Here is a 25,158-nt window from a genome sequence, read left to right as displayed (position 1 = left end):
AGACAAAGTTCTGAGAGATTCAGGTACCTTGTTATAGATATTAATGATTGAAAAAGGTATATTTTATTCATAAATTAAAATAAATCCAAGCAGCATTGATGGAATTATTTATTAGGAGGGATTTCTGTTGAAATTTATTCAAAGAAGTAAATTTTCAGGGTAATTATTTTAGGTGAGAATCTCACCTGGGGTAGTAATCTCAGGCACACAAAAGTAACTTTCAGACACAAACTGAAAGAAAGTCCTCCTGAAACAGCTACTTTCATATAAACATTGATTTACACAAAAGAAAAAATTCTTTCGAAACAAATAATTCTATATGAACACTGAATTATACAGAAGATACTTTTGTCTACTCAGTTTGTATTTTAAACATTCGTTGTGGAATTAAAATCAGATATCATTCACATGAGTTCTACTTTAAATGAATGGTAATAAATTGCACTTACATGGAACACTGTCACCCTCATTTTGGTCAAATGAGTATAACAGACTAACACAATAATCAAAATGGGGTTGGATTATACAATTATATAATGTAATTTTTGAGTACATTGAAAGCTGAGATGAAATTCTTGAGAAAAAATATATTTTTTTAGTAATTTTTCTATATATATATATATATATATATATATATATATAATCAAAATGAGCATGAAGAGATAAACGATTATCTACCATGAAACCTAAGTATTTGAATTCACTTATGAACTCTATTACATCACCTGCAATTTTTAATCTTATGTTGAGATTGTTGATGAGTGATAACTTATAACCAGTTGATAAGATCATATATTTTGTTTTGGAGGTGTTGAGTTTTATTTTATTGCTATTCATGTACTTGAAAACATTTCTTAAGTTCATTATTCATTTGATCAGCTACTGTTTCTATATTATTTTCTGAAATTGATAACAAAGTGTCGTCTGCAAAAAGGTTCATGAAATCACAACCATGGATGGTATCTATATCATTCAGGTAGATTAAAAATAATATAGGTCCCAAAACACTCCCCTGAGGTACCCCGAAAATGACATCGTGAGATGATGACACGTGAGATGGTTACCTGTTTGCGTTGTGATAATTAATCAGTCAGCCATAACAAAACAGTTTCCCTGATACCAATACTTTGCAGTTCATTTAGTAATATGTGGCGATCAATTGTTTCAAAAGCTATTTTAAGATCTAAAAATACAGCTATGATATAATGTCCCTTATATATTGATTCTTTCCATTTTGACATTGTGACTTGTAATGCAGACTCACATGAATGATGTTTTCTGAAACCTGACTGATATTTTAGTAAAATATCATTATTTTCTAGATATTCAATGAGTTGATTACAAACTGCGAGTTCTAATATTTTTTCAATACAAGGCAAAGTGTTCATTGGTCTAAATTCCCAGGATTTATTTGTGTTAGGGACTTTCTGAATTGGCACAAGGACACTGGTCTTGAGCTCCTTCGGGAATCTGCCAGTGTTCAAAGATGTATGTATAAAATGCAACAATGCATGTCCTATAACACCAAACGTTTTTCCTATTGCCGAGATTGAAGAGACCCATGCAAGGAAGGCGTTTTGCGACAATATAAGTGGATGAATAAATAATATTTGATTTTGAATAACTATTTGAGAAAAATAGAAATTCACCTTATTTCTTGAGCGGACACTGTATATCTGTGTACATGCAAATATCATTTTTTATTTTTATTTTTTTATGCCATTAAGTGATGTGATGTAAGATCTTTTTTATTGACCCACTCGTTTTCAACCCACCATATATACGCTATGTATCGCAAATATTTAGAACATTTTAAAGTTATATCGTCATTTACAGAAGTCGCAAACTGAACAACCAACTTGAGAAGGCTATCCAAGAAGCTATGTCAGAACTCGACAATGACACGGAAGATGTTTCTAAGAAAAGAACGACAGAATCCAAAAATCTGAAAATATCGAAAATGCCGGTGCTCCAGACCTCGTCAAGAAAAATGTCAGGCCGCGTCAAAAGCAGCTTCCATTGAAAGAGACCCACATTGATAGATGACAATTGTATAAATGTATGTAGTTTATTGAAAGAAATTGACTATAAATGTAGAAATAGATAAATTACTAATGCTTTTTTAACATTCTACCTTTTTGAGATGTGTTACAATATATTTCACATAACATTGTGGAGAAAATTTTAGTAACAGATGAAATATTGATTTTCTTGCATATCATTGTTGAAAAATATTCGTATCACAACTCACAGAGTAGACCAATATTGCATACTGGTACCATGTCCTAGAATCTAGTTTGTAATCATATGAAAATATTTTTCAGAATACCTTTTTCAACTAGTTAAGTTAGGGCGAAATCTTGTAATAGCCAAAACCTAGAATTTACACCACTACAGATTCATTTTACATAAGACCATATAATTCTAACTAAATGTGGGCTTTGATTGATGCCCTCGTAATTACGAACGAATGAGGAGTAGCTGTGAAAAATAATTAGTTTACTTTCAAACATAGTCACTCGATGACACCAATAATCATAAAGTTTGCGCTTTTACAGTTTATCATGCTTGTCTCTTGTTTGAGTCATTAATAATAAACTATGTCTTTCCTGGTTCAAGATAGTTGCCATTTCACTTTTTGGTCTTAAGTTCGGTTATTCAGTTTAATTGAATATTTGAGGCAAAATGTAGTTACAGGTTTTTTTATACCTGTTGGATATTACTTTGAAATAATATGAACATTTTTCACCTGAAGAGCTAAAACAATGTTAGTTATCCAAATATAATTAGTTTTGAAAGATCATATGAAATCTCTTGATATTCAGTGTAGGCAGAAAGTTATGGATAACTCAAGCGAAATTGAGCTAACTTGTTCGATTGATGACCTATTTATTTTTTAGAAATTCATAGTGAATAGTGAATATATTTATAGTGTCTAATTTCTACTAAGTTTGTTATTTGTTATGACCGGTTTAGGTTTGTTACACCACTCTCAGTTACTTAGTTACCTGTCGTAACAAATAATAAACTTAGTAGAAATTGGACAAAAGTACTTGGTATTGTACCAAATATTGAAAAACTTTTGTTTGAAGGTGGTTGACAATGTTTCCTGGTGAATTTCATTAGTCCGTTCTTCCATTGTCTATTTTGATTTGAAATCCCTGAAAGAATCTGTAAAAAATTAAAAAAGATTTTCTGAAAAATAACAATTATTTTAAGCAAAAAAACTAAAATTACAATAAAATAAAATACAAGCAACGACCAAAAAAAGAAAATAAATTGAACTAATGACACGAGATGAAAATTGAAAGTTAAAAGATTCCAAACCAAGTTACTTCACGACGATTCGATTGTTAGTATCCACAATCGTCTTCAGGTGATAACTGGACTTCCTCCGAGATCTGACTATTTATAGGTCATTCTAGTGCTTTCACCTATCCCCTCTTCCCTCTTACCGCTTCATCGGAAGCTGACCATTTGGCGGAAATTGGTCGTATTTCGCTTGATTAGAGGTTTCTATATGTTGCGTATCTCTACGCTAGCTTGGCTAAATGCATTGTTGAACAACATATATGCGGCTTCTTTAAATCGGACAATGGAAGTCCGAACTATTGAAATTCATCGCAAAACTTCATAACCGTAACAGTTTTACTAAAGTCATTATTTGAAATTTGGTAGAGCAAAATGTCAACTATTGTCAATTAATGAGTTATCAATAGCTTCCTGTTTTTTTCGAATAGTTTCCAATTTCAGAAACTTATCGTGTGAAGGAGAAAGAATATCATCCCAGATTGCCTTTGAGAGAAACAGTGACTGATGTAACTAATCCAGTCAGACACAGTATTGTTATTGATGTCAAACAGTCCAGATAAATAAATGTGTGCAATCTACAAAGGGTCCCCCAAGATCTGCCCTTCATTTCTGTTTTCATGTTTGAACTTTTGAATTTCTAACTTTACAGAGTTCTGATTTGTGTCCTACTGCAATCTATAAAAATATTATTTTGTTTGATAGCTGCACAGCTTCCGTTATCAGAGTAGGGTGATCATAATCATCATATTGTTTATATTTGCTCCTTCTGATAGCTGTCTGTATAGAATGCAGATACTGGTTCAACTTACACCAAAAACATTGCAGACTGTCCAAAAGACAGATCCTCAGGTTCCCTTGGCAGATCACCATCTCGTCCTCTTCAAATAGCTGAAGCTGAATAAATTGTGACATCCAACTATTAAAAATGCAGAAATCATTCCACATGCCCCAAACATGCCACAATCTGATGGAACCAAAATTAAAGTACAAAAAGAAACAGTCTACCGTTCACAGCTCAGTAGTTCCAGTCAGCCAATAAAACAGAGCTGAAAAAGCCCTCCATGGTTGTGGACCAAATGATTCTGTGTCTTCAAAGGCAACTAGACTCTGGATATTCTTTCACTTCTATATAATCCCGGTTACGAGAATCATCATCCCAAACTCATGTGAAATAATTGGTCAGTGAAAAAGTTGTTTTTCAATTTGCCTTTTTTTGTTATATTTTTCACAATTGAGACAGACGACTTGAGATCAAAATATCAAAATTTGTTCCATTATCATTCCACAAGAATTCATTATAATAAATCAATTAGAACTTATTCAATTATTAGGTATTCAGTATAATTTCAGTAGATGATTTTATTCAGGAATGATTAGTTGAAGACATTTTATCTTTCCTTTGAAAATAAGGGACTATAAAAACTTTGATTTTAAAACATTAACAACGAAAGAGGTTTTGTTGCTAATAATAAAGCATCCAGTGACTAGAGTAAGGATTGAATTCTATGTAAATAGACGAGAAAAATATGATGATTTATTGTGGTAATTCTAGTCAAATGTTGAAGAAGCTGACAATAATTATAATTTTTTGGATTGAGATGATTTATAATTTCTTTGGTACTGTGATATTCTTCAATTTGACCGGTTAGTATATTTTATTTGGGATTGGTTTTTTTAAATCTCTGAATTCTTGATTTTGAAAATGATTGAAAAACCCTTTTTGAAATTTGAAGAATAGCTTTTTGAATGAAAATATTTGAACATTGATAATATTTTTCTCAATTTCACTAATCAAAGATGAGTTCTAATTCATATTTATTGTTGAATTTCTGAGATTATTTGATGCAAGTTTTCATTGATGTATAAACAAAGGTTCTTTGTCCATTCTGATTAGCCAATGTTAGTTTTCTGGCAATCCCAATGGCGTCTTCATAAGGAGAGTTGTCCATTGTTAGTTATACTCAAATTGTTATTTGAGGACAGTGAAGTCCAATAATTTATGTGTGAAGATACGCCCGCACTTTCCAATTCAAGTCCATTCCAAATATGAAATTTCCTTTTAGAAACTTTTCGAACAAAACACTTAGAAAATAAAAAATAATTATAACTAATAACAGTGACGACCTCTGATGATAACCTCAAATGACCACTCAGTCGATCTACGTTAAAATTAATCGTGTCCCAGGCACATTGCTGTTTGGGTCGGATCTTTCCTGCAGTGACGAGAGGTAATACCTCGAAACCGGTCTGTAGGTGATATATTCGACTGAACGAGGAACATCTGCAAAACTAGCGTTTGTGAGATATATTGCATAAATGTCTGTCGGATTTAATTCGAAACATTATTGTCTCCCAATGTAGGTACGATGGGAGAGTAGAATGTTTGGAGATTTTATTTTGAAATAATTATTTTATTATATGTATGTATCTCTTCTCAATATAGTCTTCAGATTTATTTTGATTCCTATAAGTATTTAGTTTGGTTGACATTATCAATAAACAAATATCAATTTCATCAGTCTAAATGAATTGGTAATTTTTTAGTTTTTATTACCTTTTTAGGACAAATAGATTTATTTTTATTCTTATCTTGTTCTTCAGATATCAAAGAGTCCATAATTCATTTTTTCTACCGCATTCAGAAATTGACATATATGAATTATTTTTTAATATTATAGAGAATCAATAATTTGAAATCAACAATTGATTCTGTTCATTGAGTTCTGTATTATAATTTCTTGGATGTGATTTATCCTTTGAATATAAAAGTTGAAGACCGCTGAGTCTAATAAAACATTCAACCGAAATCAAACATACTAAAATAATTATGTATAGTCAGTCGTACAGGATGTAATTAAACTACATAAGTGAAAGCTGTATATTATATTTTTATAATATTGTGTATTTATTGTTTATACATTTGTTTAATTGAAATATGCTTAGGGATTATTTATTAATTATATATTAAAATATTGATTTGAATTTCATAATTTTCTTGATTATAACTGATTGCCAAATGATCATTTTTGTGAAGACTGATTTCTGGTACCCAAGAATGAATCAGGAAAATTTGTACAAAGTCGTTTACTAAAAAAAAAATAATTACTGAAATTACTTATAATCTACTTTTGCGAAAAGAGTAAAATGTTTCAAGCCTTCTCTCTTATATTCACAAAAAGACCATGAAAAATCGTTCAAAGTTCAAGTATAAGCAATTGTCTATGTTCTTTTATTAGAGATATTTGAGTAAAATGGCAGTACATCCAGTTTATGCAAATTCTCTGATTTTTATTGTTTTACCCACAATTTCATTGTTTTATTTAAAAACAGTCATTCTATCCAAAGTAGTTATTATTACATTCATAGCAGTATTGATAATGAATGACCAAAATACAGTCAATGATAATGAAAATATGTTGAGTGACAGCGAAACCTTCATACATGGCACCATTCAGTTGTTTGTAAAAAAAAATTGAAATTTCAAAGAAAATTAAAGGTCTTTGGAGCTGATATTTCTAACAATGAAACAATTTGAAATCATTTCCAGTTCAACCAGAAATAAACTGAAGTTGAGAATTTAAATGAATATCTGTATATCTTTTTGAAGCATTTACACAAGCGGTCATTTGAATTTAAGATGGGGGCGTAGGAACTACAAATTCAATATGGCTACAATGTTTCCATTAATGAAAATATTATCAAACAATTCAATGTAGTGATAATAAATGAAGAAGTTTGTCTAATTTTTTAGAGAGAATTTGCAAATTTGAAATTTAAAACAATTCACATACATTCTATTTAAGTCATTTTTTACATCATCTATTTCAGAAATCTCATTAGGAAGTGGTATTTTTTCGACTTCAATTTTGAGTACTACATACCCACTACTACTTGTATACTACGAATTTTTTTAAAGTTTGGGCACAGAAATTGTTCTATGCCAGCGAAAGTTGAAAGCTTCTCTATTTCAATGAGAGTCAATAATCAATCACTTTGTAATTTTTTGCTGGCATAGATAAATAAATTGCATAGTATCTTTTGCTTTTTCGTACCTTTTAATGTTGAAGTTTGAAAAGTATAACTTCCCATTAGCACTTTAATGTGAAATTTCCACTTTCATCGGCCATTATGTTTACAATTTTCCATCAAAATTTTTGAGGTAAATAATAAATTATGTGAACTGGTGGAAAATTTAAATTTTTCCTTGAAAACTAAAAAACTGTCTCTTGTTTCACAACACACCAAATCATTTGACAATATTTCCACAAGTGATCTCATGGTGGCACTATATTCAATTTGTATAAAAAGGTTTCAAGTGGATATACAGGGTTCCATAATGATTTGTTTGTCACTTGAAACGGTGACTCCTCTAGTGGATTAGTTTGCCAAGTTCGATTGGACGGCAACCTTAATAACTTGAACTAAACTGTAAATATGTATTATATTGTTTTTATTGATTCGTGAATACCTTGGAAACAATTTAGAATTGTGACATTCAAATCAATTGGGTAGTTTTCAATGTACAATTAATATTACCTAGGGTTTAGTTCGTGTTTTGAAAGAAACCTATTTCAAGCATCACATTAATAATTTTGCAGAAATATAATAGAGATGAATGAGAAAAGTCTTCTGGTAGGAGCGAAGTGTTGGTTTCATTTTCTTTTGCATCTCTTCTGCTAGTGGACAAGTCGTTTTCACTGTTTTTGTATTATTTATTTTTAATTTTATTTTGTATATAATTTTTATAGGTACCTGTTTCTGTGTTGCAGATTTTGGAGTTATTCCTCCAAATACAATTAGGTCATGAATTATTTTACAAGGCACTGAAAAATAAATTTGACATCTATGGTATTTTGCGAGCAATAACTTCGAAATCGAATGTATAACCGGTGTATTTTATTTGTAGTGTGTATGTACAGGGTTATTTTATCGACCTTCTACATCCACTTCGTACTATAATCCAGTGTTAGAGCTACTCGTCACGAGAAGGCACATATACGTGCGGTAGCTGATCGTTTGTTTTTGTAAATATATTGTATTGATACTTTACTGTTTGGCCTGCTATGTTGTGGTTGAACGAATTCCAGACCAATAAATACTGGATTAGATATTGAAGATGTATATTTTATTTCTCCTTAAAAAATCAATCCTTTCAACTGGGAATCTGCAAATAGCTTCTCCCAAAAACGGAGAAGGTACATTTGATAGTGGGAGTGGAATAATTTCAAATATGACTCCTACGATCTGAACAATTGGTCAGATTAGCTTTATTGTCATAAGTAGAATTTTCCCGATGGGTAGAACTGTAAACTCTTGTAAAATGTATAGTTGGGTTGTTGGAAGAATATGATGTCTGTTCAAAAAATGAGGTGAATTTTAGTTTTTCTCAGAAAAATATTCATATGTTCATCAATATTTTGCCCCCGCAAAGTAGTCTCCGTCAGATATAATACACTTGTGCCAGCGTTTTTCCAATCCGTGAAGCAGTTCTGATATGCACTTTTTGTTATGTCCTTAAGCTCTCTCAGCGATTCGGTTTTAGTCTCCTCAATCATGTGATACAATAAAACATTGGGGAGCATTTTTTTATATGCAGAAAATAGGAAAATCACCGTAGTGACAAAATAATGTTCCTACGGATTATTTATCTGAAATGTTTGTTTTATTTTGCTCATGTACAATTAATTTATTACAGATTTTTTGAATAGTTGGCAAAAAAAAACAGAATTTGAATACTTGCCAAACATAAAAACCACGTCTTCTCATTCAAAGTATTTTCATTCATGAAACTACTTCAATTTCAAAACCAAAACTAACCGGAGTTAGAAACATAAGTGGTCCTTCGATCCATCAAAGAATATCCCTGTGGAAGATGGCGGAAAGTAAATCCTTATCCTGAGAAAAAGTGAAAGAAAAACGAAAGGATTGCCACCTGCAAGATATTATGTTGACGTCACTCAAGACTTGGGAAAATGCAAACAGACAGCGATAAATGAAGATGAAGTTTCTCGAAAAACTCAAAGGCAAATGAATGGAAGCCTTCACAAAAGTTCATCAAAAACACATAAAACCACCAAACTTTCTAGAAGTCAATCCAGGAAAAGAATGCAGTTGAAAATCGAATTTGAGAAGGAAAAAATATTGGCAGAAATTGAAAAAAGCCTGATTGAACGAGAAGCAGAAATGAAAATATTAGAATTGTACAATCTGAATTCAAGCGAGTTTTCATTTGAAGAAATAACGGCGACACATAAATCATTCTTCATTCAAAACTGGGTAAATACTTTAAATGAAAGTGAAGAGATTTCACAAAATGTAAATAATAAACAGGAACAAGAATCCACCGAGGCAAATATTCAGGGAAATGTGTCGGAAGAACATAAAATGTATCAGTTTATGGCTAGACAATCATTCAATAAAGAACTTCCAGTGTTTTCCGGTGAGCCCGGAGAATGGATGAATTTTATACATCAATTCCGAGAAACGAAAAAACGCTGCGGATTTTCCGACGCTGAAAACATTGTGCATTTACAAAAGTGCATAAAAGGTAAAGCAAAGGAATGCGTAAATGCGTTACTGATTTTCACTCAAGAAGTAGACAAAATTATTGATATCCTTGAGAGAAGATTATGGCAGACCCGACATCATCATTCAAGATTTGACTGATTCTGTAAAAAAATTTCTGACATAAACGAGGACAAGCTTGACTCCATTCTGGACTTTTCAAATGAAATTCAAAATTTGGCTGTTACTATTAAGAGTTTGGACTGCTACGATTACTTGTCTAATCCACAACTCTTGAATGACATTGTTAAAAAACTTAGCCCAAATTTGCGTATGGAATGGGGTAAAAAAGTTTTACAATTGAAAACATGTAAACATTCAGTTACCATCACAGAATTTTCCATATGGCTGAGTGAAATTAGTGAAGCAGTTACATACGTTGTTGGTCCAGAACAGGAACAGGACAGAAAGAAGTAGTACGTTTTTACTACCAGTCAACATGTAAAAATAGTTTATAAATGTAAATATTGCAAAAAAGATGGACATAAAGTTGAAATATGCATATTTTTCAAGAAACTTGATATTAAAAAACGTTGGGAGTGGACCAGAGAAAATAAAGTGTGTTTTACTTGTCTTGGATCGTCACATCTCACAAAATTTTGCCAAAGTAAGAAAAAATGTGAAATCTATGGTTGTGTTTTCAAACATAGTCTTCAACAAGTAGTGGAATTATCTTCCCCTACTTTTGCATAAAGTAGTGAAAGATAATTCAGTTGAGGTGGAAGAGCAAATAAATCATCATGTCAACCATTCCCAGAATATTGAAATACTGTTAAGGATTGATTGCCCCTGTTGAATTAATCGGTCCTAGAGGTAAATACATTTGCCCTATTTGACGAAGCATCCACCATTACCATGATCGATTTCACTCTGGCAGACGAAATGGGCGCAACAGGTCCATGTGAAATTACATCCGAAAATTATAATTCGAAGAAGATATCATTGAAAATACGTGGTCTAAGTGAGAGTACTACATACAACTTTAGCAATGTCCGTAACGTTGACAATTTGTCTCTTCCTGTGCAGTCTGTGGATGTGAAAAATCTATCCAAAAAATTCGATTATATAAGAAAAGTAAAACTATCATCTCTTCATAATGCAAAGCCAAAAATACTCATTGGGCAGGATCTTATCAGTTTAATAATAGCCAGAGAAGTCCATAAAGGAGGTAAAAATGACCCCATATTGTCTAGATCCAAAGTAGGATGGGTTATACATGGCAACCTCAACAAAAGTCATTTTGGCAGGGTCGATGAAGAATATTTTCTTTTTGCCAGCCACCAGCGTGAAAATTTGCAAGATTTAGAGGATCTTGTTTAGAATTCTTTCAAAATTGACAGTATGGGAGTGAAATATTACAAGAAATCACAAAATCCAGATGATATTCGAGCCACAACAATCTTGGAAGAAACTACTAGAAGGATTGATTTAAACAAGTGGGAAACTGGACTTTTGTGTAAGAGTGACCAGTTCAAACTCCCAAATAGTAAACTTACTGCACTAAACCGGCTGAAAGCTATAGAGAAAAAAAATGGACAAAGACAAAAACTTTGCTGTTCAATATGAGATGAAGATTTTAGAATATTTGGAAAAAGGATTTGCCAAGAAATTAACCAATGAGGAAATTCAGAATTCATCCCAAAATATATGTTACTTGCCTCATTTTGCTGTTACGAATCCAAATAAGCCTGACAAAATACGTTTTATATTTGACGCAGCAGCAAAATCCAGTGGTATCAGCCCCAACGACTTTCTTTTGAAAGGCCCAGACTTGCTTAAACTCTCTACTTGGAGTCATTTTTAAATTCAGGCAAAGAAATATAGCAGTAACAGCTGACATACAGGACATGTTTCATAGAGTCAAAATTATACAGGGGAGAAGAATATGAGATGGTTTCCATGATATTTGGAGGAGTTTCATCTACAACTTCTGCCCAATTCGTAATGAGAAGAAATGCACTAGAATTCAGAGAAGACATTCCAGAAGCTGCTATTACAGATTGCCAGATATAAAAAGATTTTCATCGTGGTTGAAGTTGTTACGTGCAACGGCTTGGATGCTGAGATTTATCAGTAATATAAGAAAAAAAACGCCATTCAACAAAAACTCGTACCTAACGAAATAAAAATCGCCGAAAATTTATGGATAAAATCTGTTCTGAAGGAACATTTTCAAAACGAAATTGAGTACCTGCAAAATTATAGAAAAATTGAATCCTCCAGCAAGCCCATCAAATTATCACCTTTTTTAGATGATGAAGGAATAATACGACTCAAAAGTAGAGTTTTGTATTCAAATGATTTACCTGATCACACAAAATTTCCAATAATTCTAGAACCAACAAATTACTTCACGAAATTGCTGAGTTTTCACTATCACTTAAAAGGAGCACATAACGGTCAAGAGTATGTCAAAAATGAACTGAGACAACATTACTTGATTCAGATTCTGAGTGAGAAGTTGTTGGAACAGATGCCAATTTTGCATAAATAAAAGGGCAAAACCAGAACCTACCAGAAATGGCACCATTACCGAATTCTCGTCTAACCTCATTTGTTCGACCTTTCACCATAGTCGGAATGGGCTATTTTGGGCTTATGAATGTTTCTGTTGGCCGAAGACATGAAAAAAGATACGGAGTACTGTTTACATGCATGAGCATCCGTGCAGTTCATCTTGAAATGGCATACTCTTTGAGTACAGATTTGGCAATAATGGCAATCAGAAGACTCATTGGTCGTAGAGGATGTCCCAAAAAAGTATTTTACGATAACGGCACGAACCTGAGGAGAGCAGCAAATGAACTTAAGAGAGCCTTAAAAGATTTGGACCAGAATAAGTTAATTTCGAACTTAACCACTGACAACATTGAATTCAATTTCATACCCCCTTCTGCTCCACATATGGGAGGAAGTTGGGAGAGACTCATTAGATCCATCAAAACTACTTTAAATGTTATTCTCAAAGAAAAATTTCGACGAGACGAAGTTCTGCAGACTTTATTAATAGAAGCCGAATCCATTGTCAACAGCCGTCCACTGGTTCACGTGTCACTCGACTAAGCAGACAGTGAAGCCCTGACACCAAATCATTTTTTAATGGGAACATCAAGTGTAACTCAGATCCCAGGTGATTTCGACGAAACTGATTTATTTCTCTCTCCTCTCAGATCATTTTTGGAGACGATGGGTACAGGAATATCTACCTGTTTTAACCAAGAGAACTAAGTGGTTTTCTTCGTCCCTAAAAAAAAAGTCGAGGTTGGTGATGTGGTTATCATAGTTGACAACCAGTTTTCGAAAAACACATGGCCAAAAGTTATCGTCACTGAGGTTCATCAAGGAAAAAATGGTCACATTCGAGTGGTAGATGGGCACGTCCATGGCACGTCCATGGGCACATTTAGGAGACCTTTCACTAAGTTGTGCATTCTCGACGTTGACGAACCACATAGTTGAAGAACAGTTCTTCATCAGGAAGAAGTGTTCTTACGAATTATTATTTATTAGTTTAAGAACAGGAGCTCTTCACCAGGAAGGAGTGTTCCAACGGATTATTTATTTGAAATGTTTGTTTTATTTTGCTCATGTACTATTAATTTATTAGAGATTTTTTGAATAGTTGGCAAAAATGAACAGAATTTTAATACTTGTCAAACATAAAAACCACAACTTGTTATTCAAAGTATTTTCATTCATAAAACTATTAAAACCAAAGGCAATTTCAAAACCAAAACTAACTGGAGTCAGAAACAGTATGAGTTCTGAAGAAGAAGTTATTAAATTCGAAATGTAGTAAAAAAATTTTTTTTTTAAAGAAAAATTGATCCTGTTCCAACCAATATTTTGAAAATAGGACAATAGATCACTAAACTAGCTAATTTTTTTTCAGATTTTTTATCTGATCCCACAAAGTCGGTTAAATTTGACGGAAGTTTTTCATTTTGGAGAACTAGAATAATTTATTTTCAGATCCAGAATATTAGTGGTTGTTTTTGAAATATTTGCCTAAACTAGAATGGTGGAATTTTGTTTTTTTAGTATACTGCCTCCATTTCGAATGATATAGAGAAAAAGGCAAAGGAACTTCCAATTCGGTTTCATATTTATAATAAATCTGATATAAACCAATTTACAATGCGATGTTTAGTTCATTAGATTTCATCATCAACTTTAATTTTTTTAAAAACGGACTTGTAATAGATAGCTGAATTTGTTATTACAGTGGCTACAAAAATCTATGAATGAAAGTAGAGGTCCATATTCAAAAAAATATAGATAATGAAATCTAATGAACAAAACAATGCACATTGGTTCATATAAGATTGTAACAAATATGGAAATTTCCTTTGTCTTTTTTTCGTAGGTATCATTAGAAATGGAGGCGGTAGAGCCAACAAAAAGAATGTTTTAAAAACAACCGCTGATATTCTCGATCTGAAAAGATATTATTCTGGTCCCCCAAAATTGTAAACTTTTGTGTCCAATTTAACCGACCTTGTAGGTCTCACCGTTTCCGAGATAGCAGCGGGATCAGCTAAATAAAGGCTTGTATATAATATTTGAACTTGTTTGATGTTGTTACTACTCAATAGTATTATCCAAAATTGAAAATTATATTTCTTGTGGTTAATAAAAAATATTTCACACACAATCTGTTGCGTATTTCCAGAGAGGTCTTTTTATTGAAGCTACGTTTATTTAAACCTACTTCTTCTCGTTGAGGAGGTATCTGCTAGATGGGAATCCTAATTGTAAAAGGCGGTGGTATTTTCAACTTACTCCTCTTATATTCTGAAAAAAAAGTCAAATTTTGTAAGAAAACACTAACAATATAGGTGACAAGAATATTTGATCAATTTGCTACATTCCATGTACCTTAACCAACTTGGTTGTAACTTTTCACATATAGATGATTTACTGTCAAAAAGTTTCATCACAGGAACTACAAAATTTGCCAAATACTTGAATGTATCAAATGTCAATTAACCATAAAACGGCAAAAAAAGTCCTCAGAGAAGTAATTGTTTCAGACAGAGCCCATATTGTTTTTTTTTAAATTCAAAGAATCATGTTACTACAAAGTGTTCATAAAAATTAATCGAACTACATTTGTCAAGTAGTTGATACCGGTGCCTTAGTAATGAACATACATTAATGCGTTATCAATTTCAAAATCCACTGAATGTTGCAATACAAGCAAGTACTATCAAGTACTACCAGTATACAAGCCCAATCACTATTTGGTACATTAGGCTGCTTGTAAAATAATACAAAATAGAATGGAAGACAAATTATAAAAACATTTTTAAAATAATTTGTCAACTCTCAGTTAGGCTAGCTGATCTGATTTTTTGATACAATGAAAAATAAAATAATAATGTGTTATACAGGGTCCTGCAACAGTGGCGCGGTGTTCCATGTCTCTATTTAGGAAACAGATAGGAATCTAAATTTCGATAATATTACCTTATTGCTCGAGCTCGACAAAATAAAAATATTGGCGGTCACAGAGGGTAATCAATTTTTACTGGGCGGATCCCAACTGTGTTTTTCTAAATGGAAACCAATATTTTTATCGCTTTTTCGGTTTCTACATAAAAAATAAAAGACACTTTATGTATATATTTATGTAAATATTGACATTTTTCGAGATATCTAGCAAGACAGGTTTTTTCCCAATATTCGTCACTCAGAATATTTGAAATTATAAAGTTGTGCCAAGTTCAATTGAATTTTTTTTTGGTCAAATATTCTACATTGGTAACTCTCTAAAACGATATATCTGAAATCGACCTGTGATATACAGGGTATGAAAAACCGTTTGTCACATATCGTAAATAAACATTTGCAGAATCTTTCTTATTTTAACCATAAAACCCTGTATATTATTGATCCATAAGGAGCGCCAACGAAACCTCTACAAATTTCATTAAGTATCTATTCCCTATGGCTAGGTTCAATAGTTTTTCTTAAAAATGGTCGTTCTTCCTATTTCTACGCCATAAACTCGATGAAAGATTTTTTTCAAAGCGAAATTAATTTGACGACTGATAAGAATATATAAAAGATATCTTTTTTCAATTTTGTACATTATAGCATGTCCTATAGTTTTTGTTAATTTTTTTTTTCTAAAAATGACACCTCTCTATTTTATCACCATAATATCAATGATTATTTTACTGTGAAATCCATTTGTGACGGCTGTGATCGAGATATATGTTATGTTTATAACACATTTATTCTCTAAATAGAACACCGTGTAATTTATTCATTCGATGCATAGTTTTTGTCCAACCCTTGCCTTAAAATATCGCCTCACGCCTAAAATTACCTGTTACTAGATAAACAAGTTGTAAATTACACCACAAAATGTACGTTCTTGAATAGTTACAATAATTTCAATAATCTCGAAATTTGTGCCATATTTTTTCGGTCTAAAACAACCTTCAGCGAATAAAATATTTATTGGAAATCAAGTAGTCTGGCAAAAGACAGATCAAAATATTTGCCTGCAAATGAATATGGAAATCATTAGTGAATCGTGAAGTTGAACTTTCGATATAATTTCATCAGAATATTGTTATGAAGAAGTGATTTGATTGATATGATTTTCATATTAGGTGAATCACACAGGAATTGTTTATTGACAAGTGGAATTTATTCTCAACGATATCCAGATAGAAGGCATCCAGATGAAAGATCTTTCCGAAAGGTCTTGACACGATTTGTTGAAACTGGATGTATGAATTATTCTAAACACGAGCGCATCAAGCCAGCTACTAATGAAGATAATGAATTAATTGCAAGTTCTTCTTGTTGTTGAAGAAGATCCTAGTAGGAGTCAACGACAAATTGGTGAAGAACTATTGTATGCCGATTTTGAGAAAAGAGTGAGATTTCACAATTGGGCCATGGGAAACATTCGTCCAAACGAATATTTTTTCAATGACATTTTATGGTCAGATAGATCGATATTCCATAAAAATGGATTTGTGAATCGACATAATTAATTCGACAGAAAATCCCTACTTATTGAGACAGGTGGACTATCAAAATAAGTGGTCGACACATGTCTGGGAGGCATCATTGGAGGGACATATAAATGGAACAATGTATCTAAATTTCTTACGAAACGATTTACCAGGTTTGTTAGAAGATGTTCCTTTTGACCTCCGCAATAGAATGTGGTAACAACATGATGGTGCACCTGCTCACTATTCGGCAGAAGTGAGATCATCTAAACGAAGTATTTCCCAATAAATGGATAGGTCGGAATGAGGCTGTACGGTGGCCCGCTAGATCACCAGATTTAATAAAACTGGATTTTTTCTTATGGGGATACATAAAAAATATGGTTTACGTCCAGCCATAAACTTTTTCCGAAAATATGCGACTCAGAATAACGAGTGATTTTAGCAGCATTACACCAGCTGTCTGGCGCAGGATAGAACAGTCTTTCAAACATAGACTTCAGCTCTGCATTCAAGAAAATGGAAAACATGTTGAACATATTTTATAAAAGTTTCATTATCAACCTTCATTGAACTTTCCCTTTTGTAGTTTTGTAGTTTGCCAGTTGACAAATTTAAATATCTAGAATTAAAGCTCTGAGTTTATGAATATACACCATAACATGAAAAAAAATAGTAATATTCATAATGTTTTTTCATTTAATCTTGTTTGCTTTGATACTGCACGATTTATGGGTAAAATTCTGCATCCAATGAAAAACATAATTTTCTATTTAGAAAAATGTGATAGGTACATACATTTATTTCGTAAAAAAATATTTGTTTGGATAAGCTATAATGTACAAAATTGAAACAAGATACCTATTGTATATTCTTATCAGTCGTCAAATGGCTTTCGCTTCGAAAAACGTCTTTCATCGAGTTTATGGCGTAGAAATAGGAAGAATGACAATTTTTCGAAAAAATTATTATTTAAGAAAAACTATTGAACTAGCCATAGGCAATACATAATGAAATTTGTAGAGGTTTCGTCGGCGCTCCTTATGTATCAATAATATTCATATAAAATAAGGAAGATTCTGCAAATTTTTATTTACAATATATGGTAAGTGGTTTTTCATACCCTGTATATCACAGATCGATTTCAGATATACCGTTCAAGAGAGTTACCACTGTAGAATATTTGACAAAAAAAAAGTTCAATTCAATATTTGACAAAAAAAATTCAATTGGACTTGGCACAACTTTATAATTCCAAATATTCTGAGTGACGAATATTGGGAAAAAACCTGTCATGCTAGATATCTCGAAAACCGTCAATATTTACATAAATATATACATAAAGTGTCTTTCATTTTCTATGTAGAAACCGAAAAAGCGATAAAAATATTGGTTTCCATTCAGAAAAACACAGTTGGGATCCTCCCAGTAAAAATTGATTACCCTCTGTGACCGCCAATATTTTTATTTTGTCGAGCTCGAGCTATAAGGTAATATTATGGAAATTTAGATTCCTATCTATTTCCTAAATAGAGATATGGAACACCGCGCTACTGTTACTGTCAAGTAACATTTCAAAAATTGATTAAGCTTCACGTATTTGTCTCATGATTCATCTGATATGTGTCAAAGTTATCATTGAGACATTCTGCAATGAGTAGTAAGTATTTCTTTATCAAAAACTCTTTTGAGATGTTTCTCGAACAATGTGGTTTCATATTCTCTTAATTTTTTCAATGCCCAATTATTCATCTGTGGATGTTCTTTTTTTGTCTTGAGAGTCATGTCATATTTTTTCCATAAAATATAAACAATTAACGAGTATACCGGGTGTCCCACATTTTATGTGACAGGCAATATCTGGTTTGTTGAAGGAGATACACAAAAATATTTCATACAAAAGTTTTAGGAGTTCATGAGAGCTATATTTTGATATAATTTTTAAATATACAGGGTGTTTGGTGTAGGCGCTACAGACCAAAATTCCATTTTTTAAAATAGAACGCCCTGTATATCATTACATATTCAGATGCTACGTTAAATTCTGATATTATTTCATGTTTGGTTTTTGAAATTCGGATACGGCGTTGTTGAGTTATTGCTTAAAATATAAAGTCTTGAGAACGACTATTATTTTTAAAAATATCTCATACAATTATTCTCTCTGCATCAGATCACATGAAAATTAGTCACAATTTTGGGTGTTCGAAGTAATGGTTTCAATTTTGAGTTGTGGAATTCAGTCAGGAATCATTTTGAATATGAAAAAATTGCGAAATTGAAAGAGGTGTATTCGAAAACAAATCTTTAATTAATAACAATGTAAATAATATAACTTGATAAATCATTTCACAAGAATGGTAGGTACCTAGAAATAAGTCATAAAAATTGTTCAAAGTGATGCCCATTAGATATTATACAGGCTTCGAAACGTCGAATCACTTCTCTCGTACAAGTCGCTCTTATAATATCAGGCGTAATATCACTGCACGCTAGTCGAATTTTCATTTTCAGATCATCCACATTCAAAGGGGGAGTAGTGAAAACAATATCTTTTAAATAACCCCATAGGAAAAAATCAAGCGGTGATAAATCTGGGGAACGAGCCGGCCACCGAATTGGACCCTTATTACCAATCCATCGTACGTTCTATCCAGATATTCAGTAACAACCTGGAATTGTGAGGAGGAGCACCATCTTGTTGCCACCAAATTCCTTGTCGTTCTGCTATGGGAATATCTTCCATCAACTGGATCAAATCATTTTCTAGAAAATGTAAATATCGCAATCCATTGAGATTTTCATTGAAAAAGTAAGGTCCTATAATGCGGCCATTGAACAATCCACACCATACATTAATACCCCAAGTAGTTTGAAAATTACTTTCGTGGACCCAGTGGGGATTTTCTTGAGACCAATAGTGACTGTTATGTCGATTCACAACTCCATTATTGTGGAATCGCGATTCATCGCTCCACAAAATTTGACTGAATATGTTTACCTGAATACAAGCAATGAATTCAAGTCGTCGTTCAAAGTCCGTGGGTTTCAAACCTTGTACCAACTGAATTTTGAATGGGTGGTATTTATTTTCTTTCAGAATTCTCTGTACATTAGATTTACTCACACCGACTTCTTCTGCAAGAGTACGGATAGAAACATGTGGATGAATAATAATATAAGCCAACACATTGATCTCTAAATCTTCAGTTCTAACAGATCTCGTATGATGACGATGCTTTATAGTAGAAGGAAATGACCCAGTTCGCAATTTTTCTACAACTCTCGAAAAAGTCATTCGTGACGGAATGGGTCTGTCTGGAAAACGTTCTTGGTATAGACGTTGTGCTTGACGGCAGTTTTTCTGACATTCCCCAAAAATTAATAACATATCAATGCAATCACTTGGACTAAACGCGAAAGGCATACTGGAGTTTTCGCACAAAGAACACAGTTACCGTTTTGCAAAGAATCACTGAATCGAACTGACAAGTAGATACAATTCAACAACATTTCTAACTATGGCATCAACAAGCATAAGCTACTTGATGAAATTGTGCAATATAAAGCAATTCACCCTCAAGTTAGTCACATTCTCAAGAATTTCAATATTATATTCAACTGATATCGATATCGTATCGTAGAGGTGAGAATAATGGTTTGTATTCAGTAGTAGTCTAGTTCAATTTAATAAAAGATATAGACTGGATTCGTGTACGAGTAAATACGTTTTTTTGAAACTTTATATTTAAGGAAAAGTGCAATAACTCAACAACGCCGTAACCGAATTTCAAAAACCAAACATGAAATGATATCAAAATTTAACGTAGCATCTGAATATGTAATGATATACAGGGCGTTCTATTTTAAAAAATGGAATTTTGGTCTGTAGCACCTACACCTACACCAAACACCTTGTATATTTAAAAATTATATCAATATATAGCTCTCATGAACTCCTAAAACTTTTGTATGGAACATTTTTGTGTATCTCCTTCAACAAACCAGATATTGCCTGTCACATAAAATGTGGGACACCCAGTATATATATATATATATATATATATATATATATATATATATATATATATATATATACATATATATATATATATATATATATATATATATATATATATATATATATATATATATATATATATAGATCTTTCTACCTTACCTGAGCCATTTGGAAATTCATACGTTCCTGATCCATCGATTATTATTAAACATTTTTTTGTATTCAATGAATATATTTGCTAGATGGGTCGAACTATTGCTCTTTTGTTCCATATACATCATAATTATCTTTCCATTTGAATTTTCGATAATTAATTGTTACGATTATATACAAAAGTAACTTTCCTACTTTCTTGAGCCAAACACATATTTCTATCCAAGTTGAATCAGAATATACATATTTATTGATCTGTGCTCACAATCCTGAGCCCAACAACGTTGCCTAATCTAATTCCAGTTTTTTATGTTGAAAAAAAGATAGATAGATATGTTTAATCTCTTTTAATTCTGCAAGTATATTTATTCATTGAATGATTTGAAGAATGAAGTTTCTATTTTTGGTTTATTTTTTATTTATTTCCACTTCATTTTCAACGAAATGGCAATTCAGATGGACTTTCGAAAATTCTGGCAATACTGACAATTATTTTTAGATCATTGATCAATAAGATTCGTAAAGATGAAAAATGAAGTGAACCTTTACGATCAGTATAATTTTTTATATATTGTTTCTGGTCGGTCGGTTCGACGTGGGTGCTTTGTTCACTCACTCGAATTGACTGCCGTGTTGATCGGTGGTTCAACACGTAGTCTGAACGATCGATTTTTCACTGGCTATCGTCCAACCCGTGTTAGAAATCACACGTTAAAAGGTAAGACCTCGTTAATGCTTGGCTCGCACAAGTGTTGACTTCTCAGGGTTGCCGTACGTAGAGGTGCGACAGCTGGTTAACGGAAAAACACATTTTAAACAAATTTTTTTTAAAGAGATTGTTTCTTACGAAAAGGAAAATCCTGTAATGTTCAGAGAACATCGTGGGTACCAGTGGAGAGTAGAAAAGAGTCGATATTTCTCCAGGCTGTATGCCTCAGGGGAAAACCTCCTGGGGCAGCAAGTGCAAGAGCTTTGCTGTTTGTTAAAAGATTAAACCATCGAGACAGATGTTCAGCATGTCTTGAAACGGACGACAAATGGATGATAGTCCAAACACTCTATGAATAATAATATTTTTCACTGAAGCGCAATCTAATATTTTTTTCTAAAGGGGCAAGAAAATAAGTGGGAAATCGGGGAGAATGTACATATGAATTCAAACCAATAATTTTATGTTTCGTAGTTTATTTCACTGAATTCAAAACGAAGCATTGTTGTAAGTTAATGAGAACTAAAAGTGAAAAATCGTATTCGGCTTGATCCGCGGCAACCAAGTTATGCTATGGTCAACTGCCACCATAAATATTGTAAACAACAGCTTTCACAGGTGGACTTCCGATCATCAAACATACCAGGATATTCTTCCCCAAACCTAAAGTCTATCCAAATCCAAGATAGAGTGGATGTAAACATTGACATGCCCTACGCACGTGATATTGAACATCCCAAAAATTGGCCAGGGTCGTATTTAGAACCAACATCTTGTTGATCGCAAATGCTATATTATACTTAGGAAAAACTTTTTATAATAACGAGTGAAATGCACAAGTTTTGCAGTTGAACGGGAAAATGCAGATAATATGTGTAATATAAAATGATTTTCATTAGATTTTTCACAGCGCACTCAAGCATTATATGAAAAGAGACGTAACTATTTCTCCATTGATAATTTATATTTTATGTGAAATCAAAAGGAATATTAATCAAAATTATTCAACTAGATGAATTTGTCTCTTCATCAGTAGTGTCATCCTTACCAATCCGAATTATCAGTGGCTCGATTTGTGCCCCTATTATATTATCAAGCTTCCACATCTCTGTCTCAAACTTTCGATATCACATGCCGAACACACTTCTCCCATTTCTCCGCTGTGACTCTTATCAAAGCCTCATCAAAAAGTGATTTGAGATCTGCAAATTTGAACGTGGTGTTATGCTGACCTACAAAATTCTTCACATCCACCCATATTAACTCGATGGGATTGAGTTCGCAGTGGTATGGAGGCAGGCGAAGGACAATTTTGTTTTGGCCTGCTGCCATCTCATCCACTATATATTTTTGGTATTCAAGCTTGCATTCCTTGCCAATTTTCAGTAGCTGTACTCTTAGCATTGAATCTTCAAAGCTAATATTCTTTGATCGCAGCCAGTTTTGGATTTCAACCTTCTTTGAAGACGTTGTCGGAATCTTCTATAACCATCGCGAATGATAAGGTGCATTGTCCATTACAATCACAGCATCATCCTCCAGATGGGGTAGAACTTTGGAAATTCACTGTTTGAAAGATTCACCGTTCATTTCTTCATGATAATCTCCAGTTTTCTTCGACTCGAAACACCACAGCCCTTCAGGAACAAACCCATTCTCATTGCCGATATGACAAATAATAAGCCGTTTTCCTTTACCTAAAGTTATGAAGAGGTATGTAGGTAAATAAAACAAATACGTGGGTTACTTTTTATATATTGATATTGAGGCAGGTCTTAATATAAATATAAGTTTATCTGGGTTTGTTAATCCGGTGGATAATCCATCTAGAAATGCCCTCCTAGATGAGGTCACAGTTTCATCGACCCATACTTTAGGGGTAGTATGACCAGCATTGACCCAGGTTTCAGCCATATAATAAATTGTTCTCTGTTGTTCCCTATAATATTTAATTTTGGTCAAATACTCTCTCCTCCATAACACAATTTCCTCTATATCCAGTAATAAACTATTGCGCCCTCGTTTTTTCCATACAAAATTCAAATGTTTCAATACTTTATGGAATGTTGACCGCTTAAAACTTGGCAGTAAAACATCTTCATTTATTTCTGTGAGTATTTTGTCTATCGTGGGTATTTCATTTCTGAAAAAGTACTCATGCACTTTTCTCCTGATTGCATGTTTATCAGCACCATCTATTGATTTTATAATGGTTTGACGATTCTGATTTGTATTCGGTTTGGAAAATGTATGATTTTGTTTATATTCCCGTAAAACATTGTAAATCGAAGCACATCACACTGCAATTTTATCGCAAACTTTCGATACGACTTCGTCGACAGTCGATGTCTCAATTTCTTCCATCTCTTTCTTGAACACATTTAAAATCACTTCTTCCATCTCAACACTCAAATGTTTTTTTTTTGGATCGTTGCGTTTGGACCCTGTGCTGGTACCGAACTCGTATCAACAAGGCGAATTCACCAATGAACGTTGCCCTTTCCATCTGACACTGGGCGATCACGTGAACATCACGCTTCGATTTTATTTTGTTTCACTCTATCTTGGATTTGGATAGACTTTAGTGATCTCGTGTTCTTCTGGAGCCCTTTCGCTTTCAATCTGTTTCTCATATTTTGCAATATTTTTTTATGTTCTGTAGACCATGACATTTTTGCATGAACACTTTTTTCTTGTTCATTCTTGGTCATGTGTTCTTGGTCATTTCATCATGTATTGAAGATGTTCTTTCTTCAAAGTCACACATCTCAACGATCGAGTTCATATCAACGTTAATTTCATCCAATGATAATTCCGTATATTTTTCCAAACCTCCTTCTGTTGCGAGGAGCGGAAGTTTGGATATTTTGTATGATAAGTACTATAAGTAGTATAAGTACTAGATATCACAGTGCGTTTTGAGGGTATGTCCCATAAACCTGGACAGTTGCACTTCAACTTTCACTTTTCAAAAATTGCAGTAACTGTGTAACAGTGTACTGTTACACTTTCACTAAAACATAGAGGTGTTGTCTCACTTTTTGAGAAAATAAAATAAGAACTCCTCGCTCTCTTTTTCCTCTGATAACAATTCTACTACAAGACTTGAGAGTAATTTTTTCTGTTTCAGTGAGGATGCTTTCGAATTCATTTTCTTTTTCTTGCAAATCAAGATTTATTTTTCTATAAGTGCTTGTACAGAACAATCAAAAATTGTAACCGAAACTGGGATACTTGGCGTCTGTGTTATCAATCAATGACAACAAGTATTATTTGTTCCTCTAGCACACAAGTAATTTCACTCCTAGATGCGAAATTCTATAACGCAATAGTGAGTAGGGATAACAATCCCTACTTACGAAAATAACTTGGTTTTCGAAATGCGCTTCTAGGAGTGATAATGATGTGAGGGGAAATATGAGGGA

The 25,158-nt window shown here is 32.8% G+C and overlaps 2 protein-coding genes across 4 annotated transcripts in view; both read left to right on the top strand.

Annotated features, from left to right (window-relative positions):
* Positions 1–8,427, top strand: part of sba (six-banded) — a 283,639-nt gene extending 275,212 nt beyond the window's left edge. For 2 of the 3 annotated variants that reach the window (XM_074171590.1, XM_074171589.1), the window contains exon 17: positions 1,837–8,427. In XM_074171590.1, coding sequence (XP_074027691.1) covers positions 1,837–2,023 — 187 coding nt within the window. In that variant the 3' untranslated portion in view covers positions 2,024–8,427. The remainder of the gene's footprint in view (positions 1–1,836) is intronic. The other variant, XM_074171591.1, reaches the window with a different exon arrangement.
* A 3,969-nt stretch (positions 8,428–12,396) lies between these two features.
* Positions 12,397–12,939, top strand: LOC141480859 (uncharacterized). The gene has a single exon (XM_074171580.1). The coding sequence runs from the start codon at positions 12,397–12,399 to the stop codon at positions 12,937–12,939; it is 543 nt and encodes a 180-aa protein (XP_074027681.1).
* The last annotated feature ends 12,219 nt before the right edge of the window (positions 12,940–25,158 follow it).

Source organism: Leptinotarsa decemlineata, unplaced genomic scaffold (assembly GCF_025532065.1).
Source record: "Leptinotarsa decemlineata unplaced genomic scaffold, Ldec_3_MD MMD2_tig00000026_RagTag_RagTag, whole genome shotgun sequence".
Taxonomy (NCBI): Eukaryota; Metazoa; Arthropoda; class Insecta; order Coleoptera; family Chrysomelidae; genus Leptinotarsa; species Leptinotarsa decemlineata.
This window is presented reverse-complemented; position numbering and strand designations above follow the sequence as displayed.

Bases quoted from the DNA above. Each gene is read 5' to 3' on its own strand.
- LOC141480859 (XM_074171580.1), top strand. From the start codon at position 12,397: ATGGCACCATTACCGAATTCTCGTCTAACCTCATTTGTTCGACCTTTC.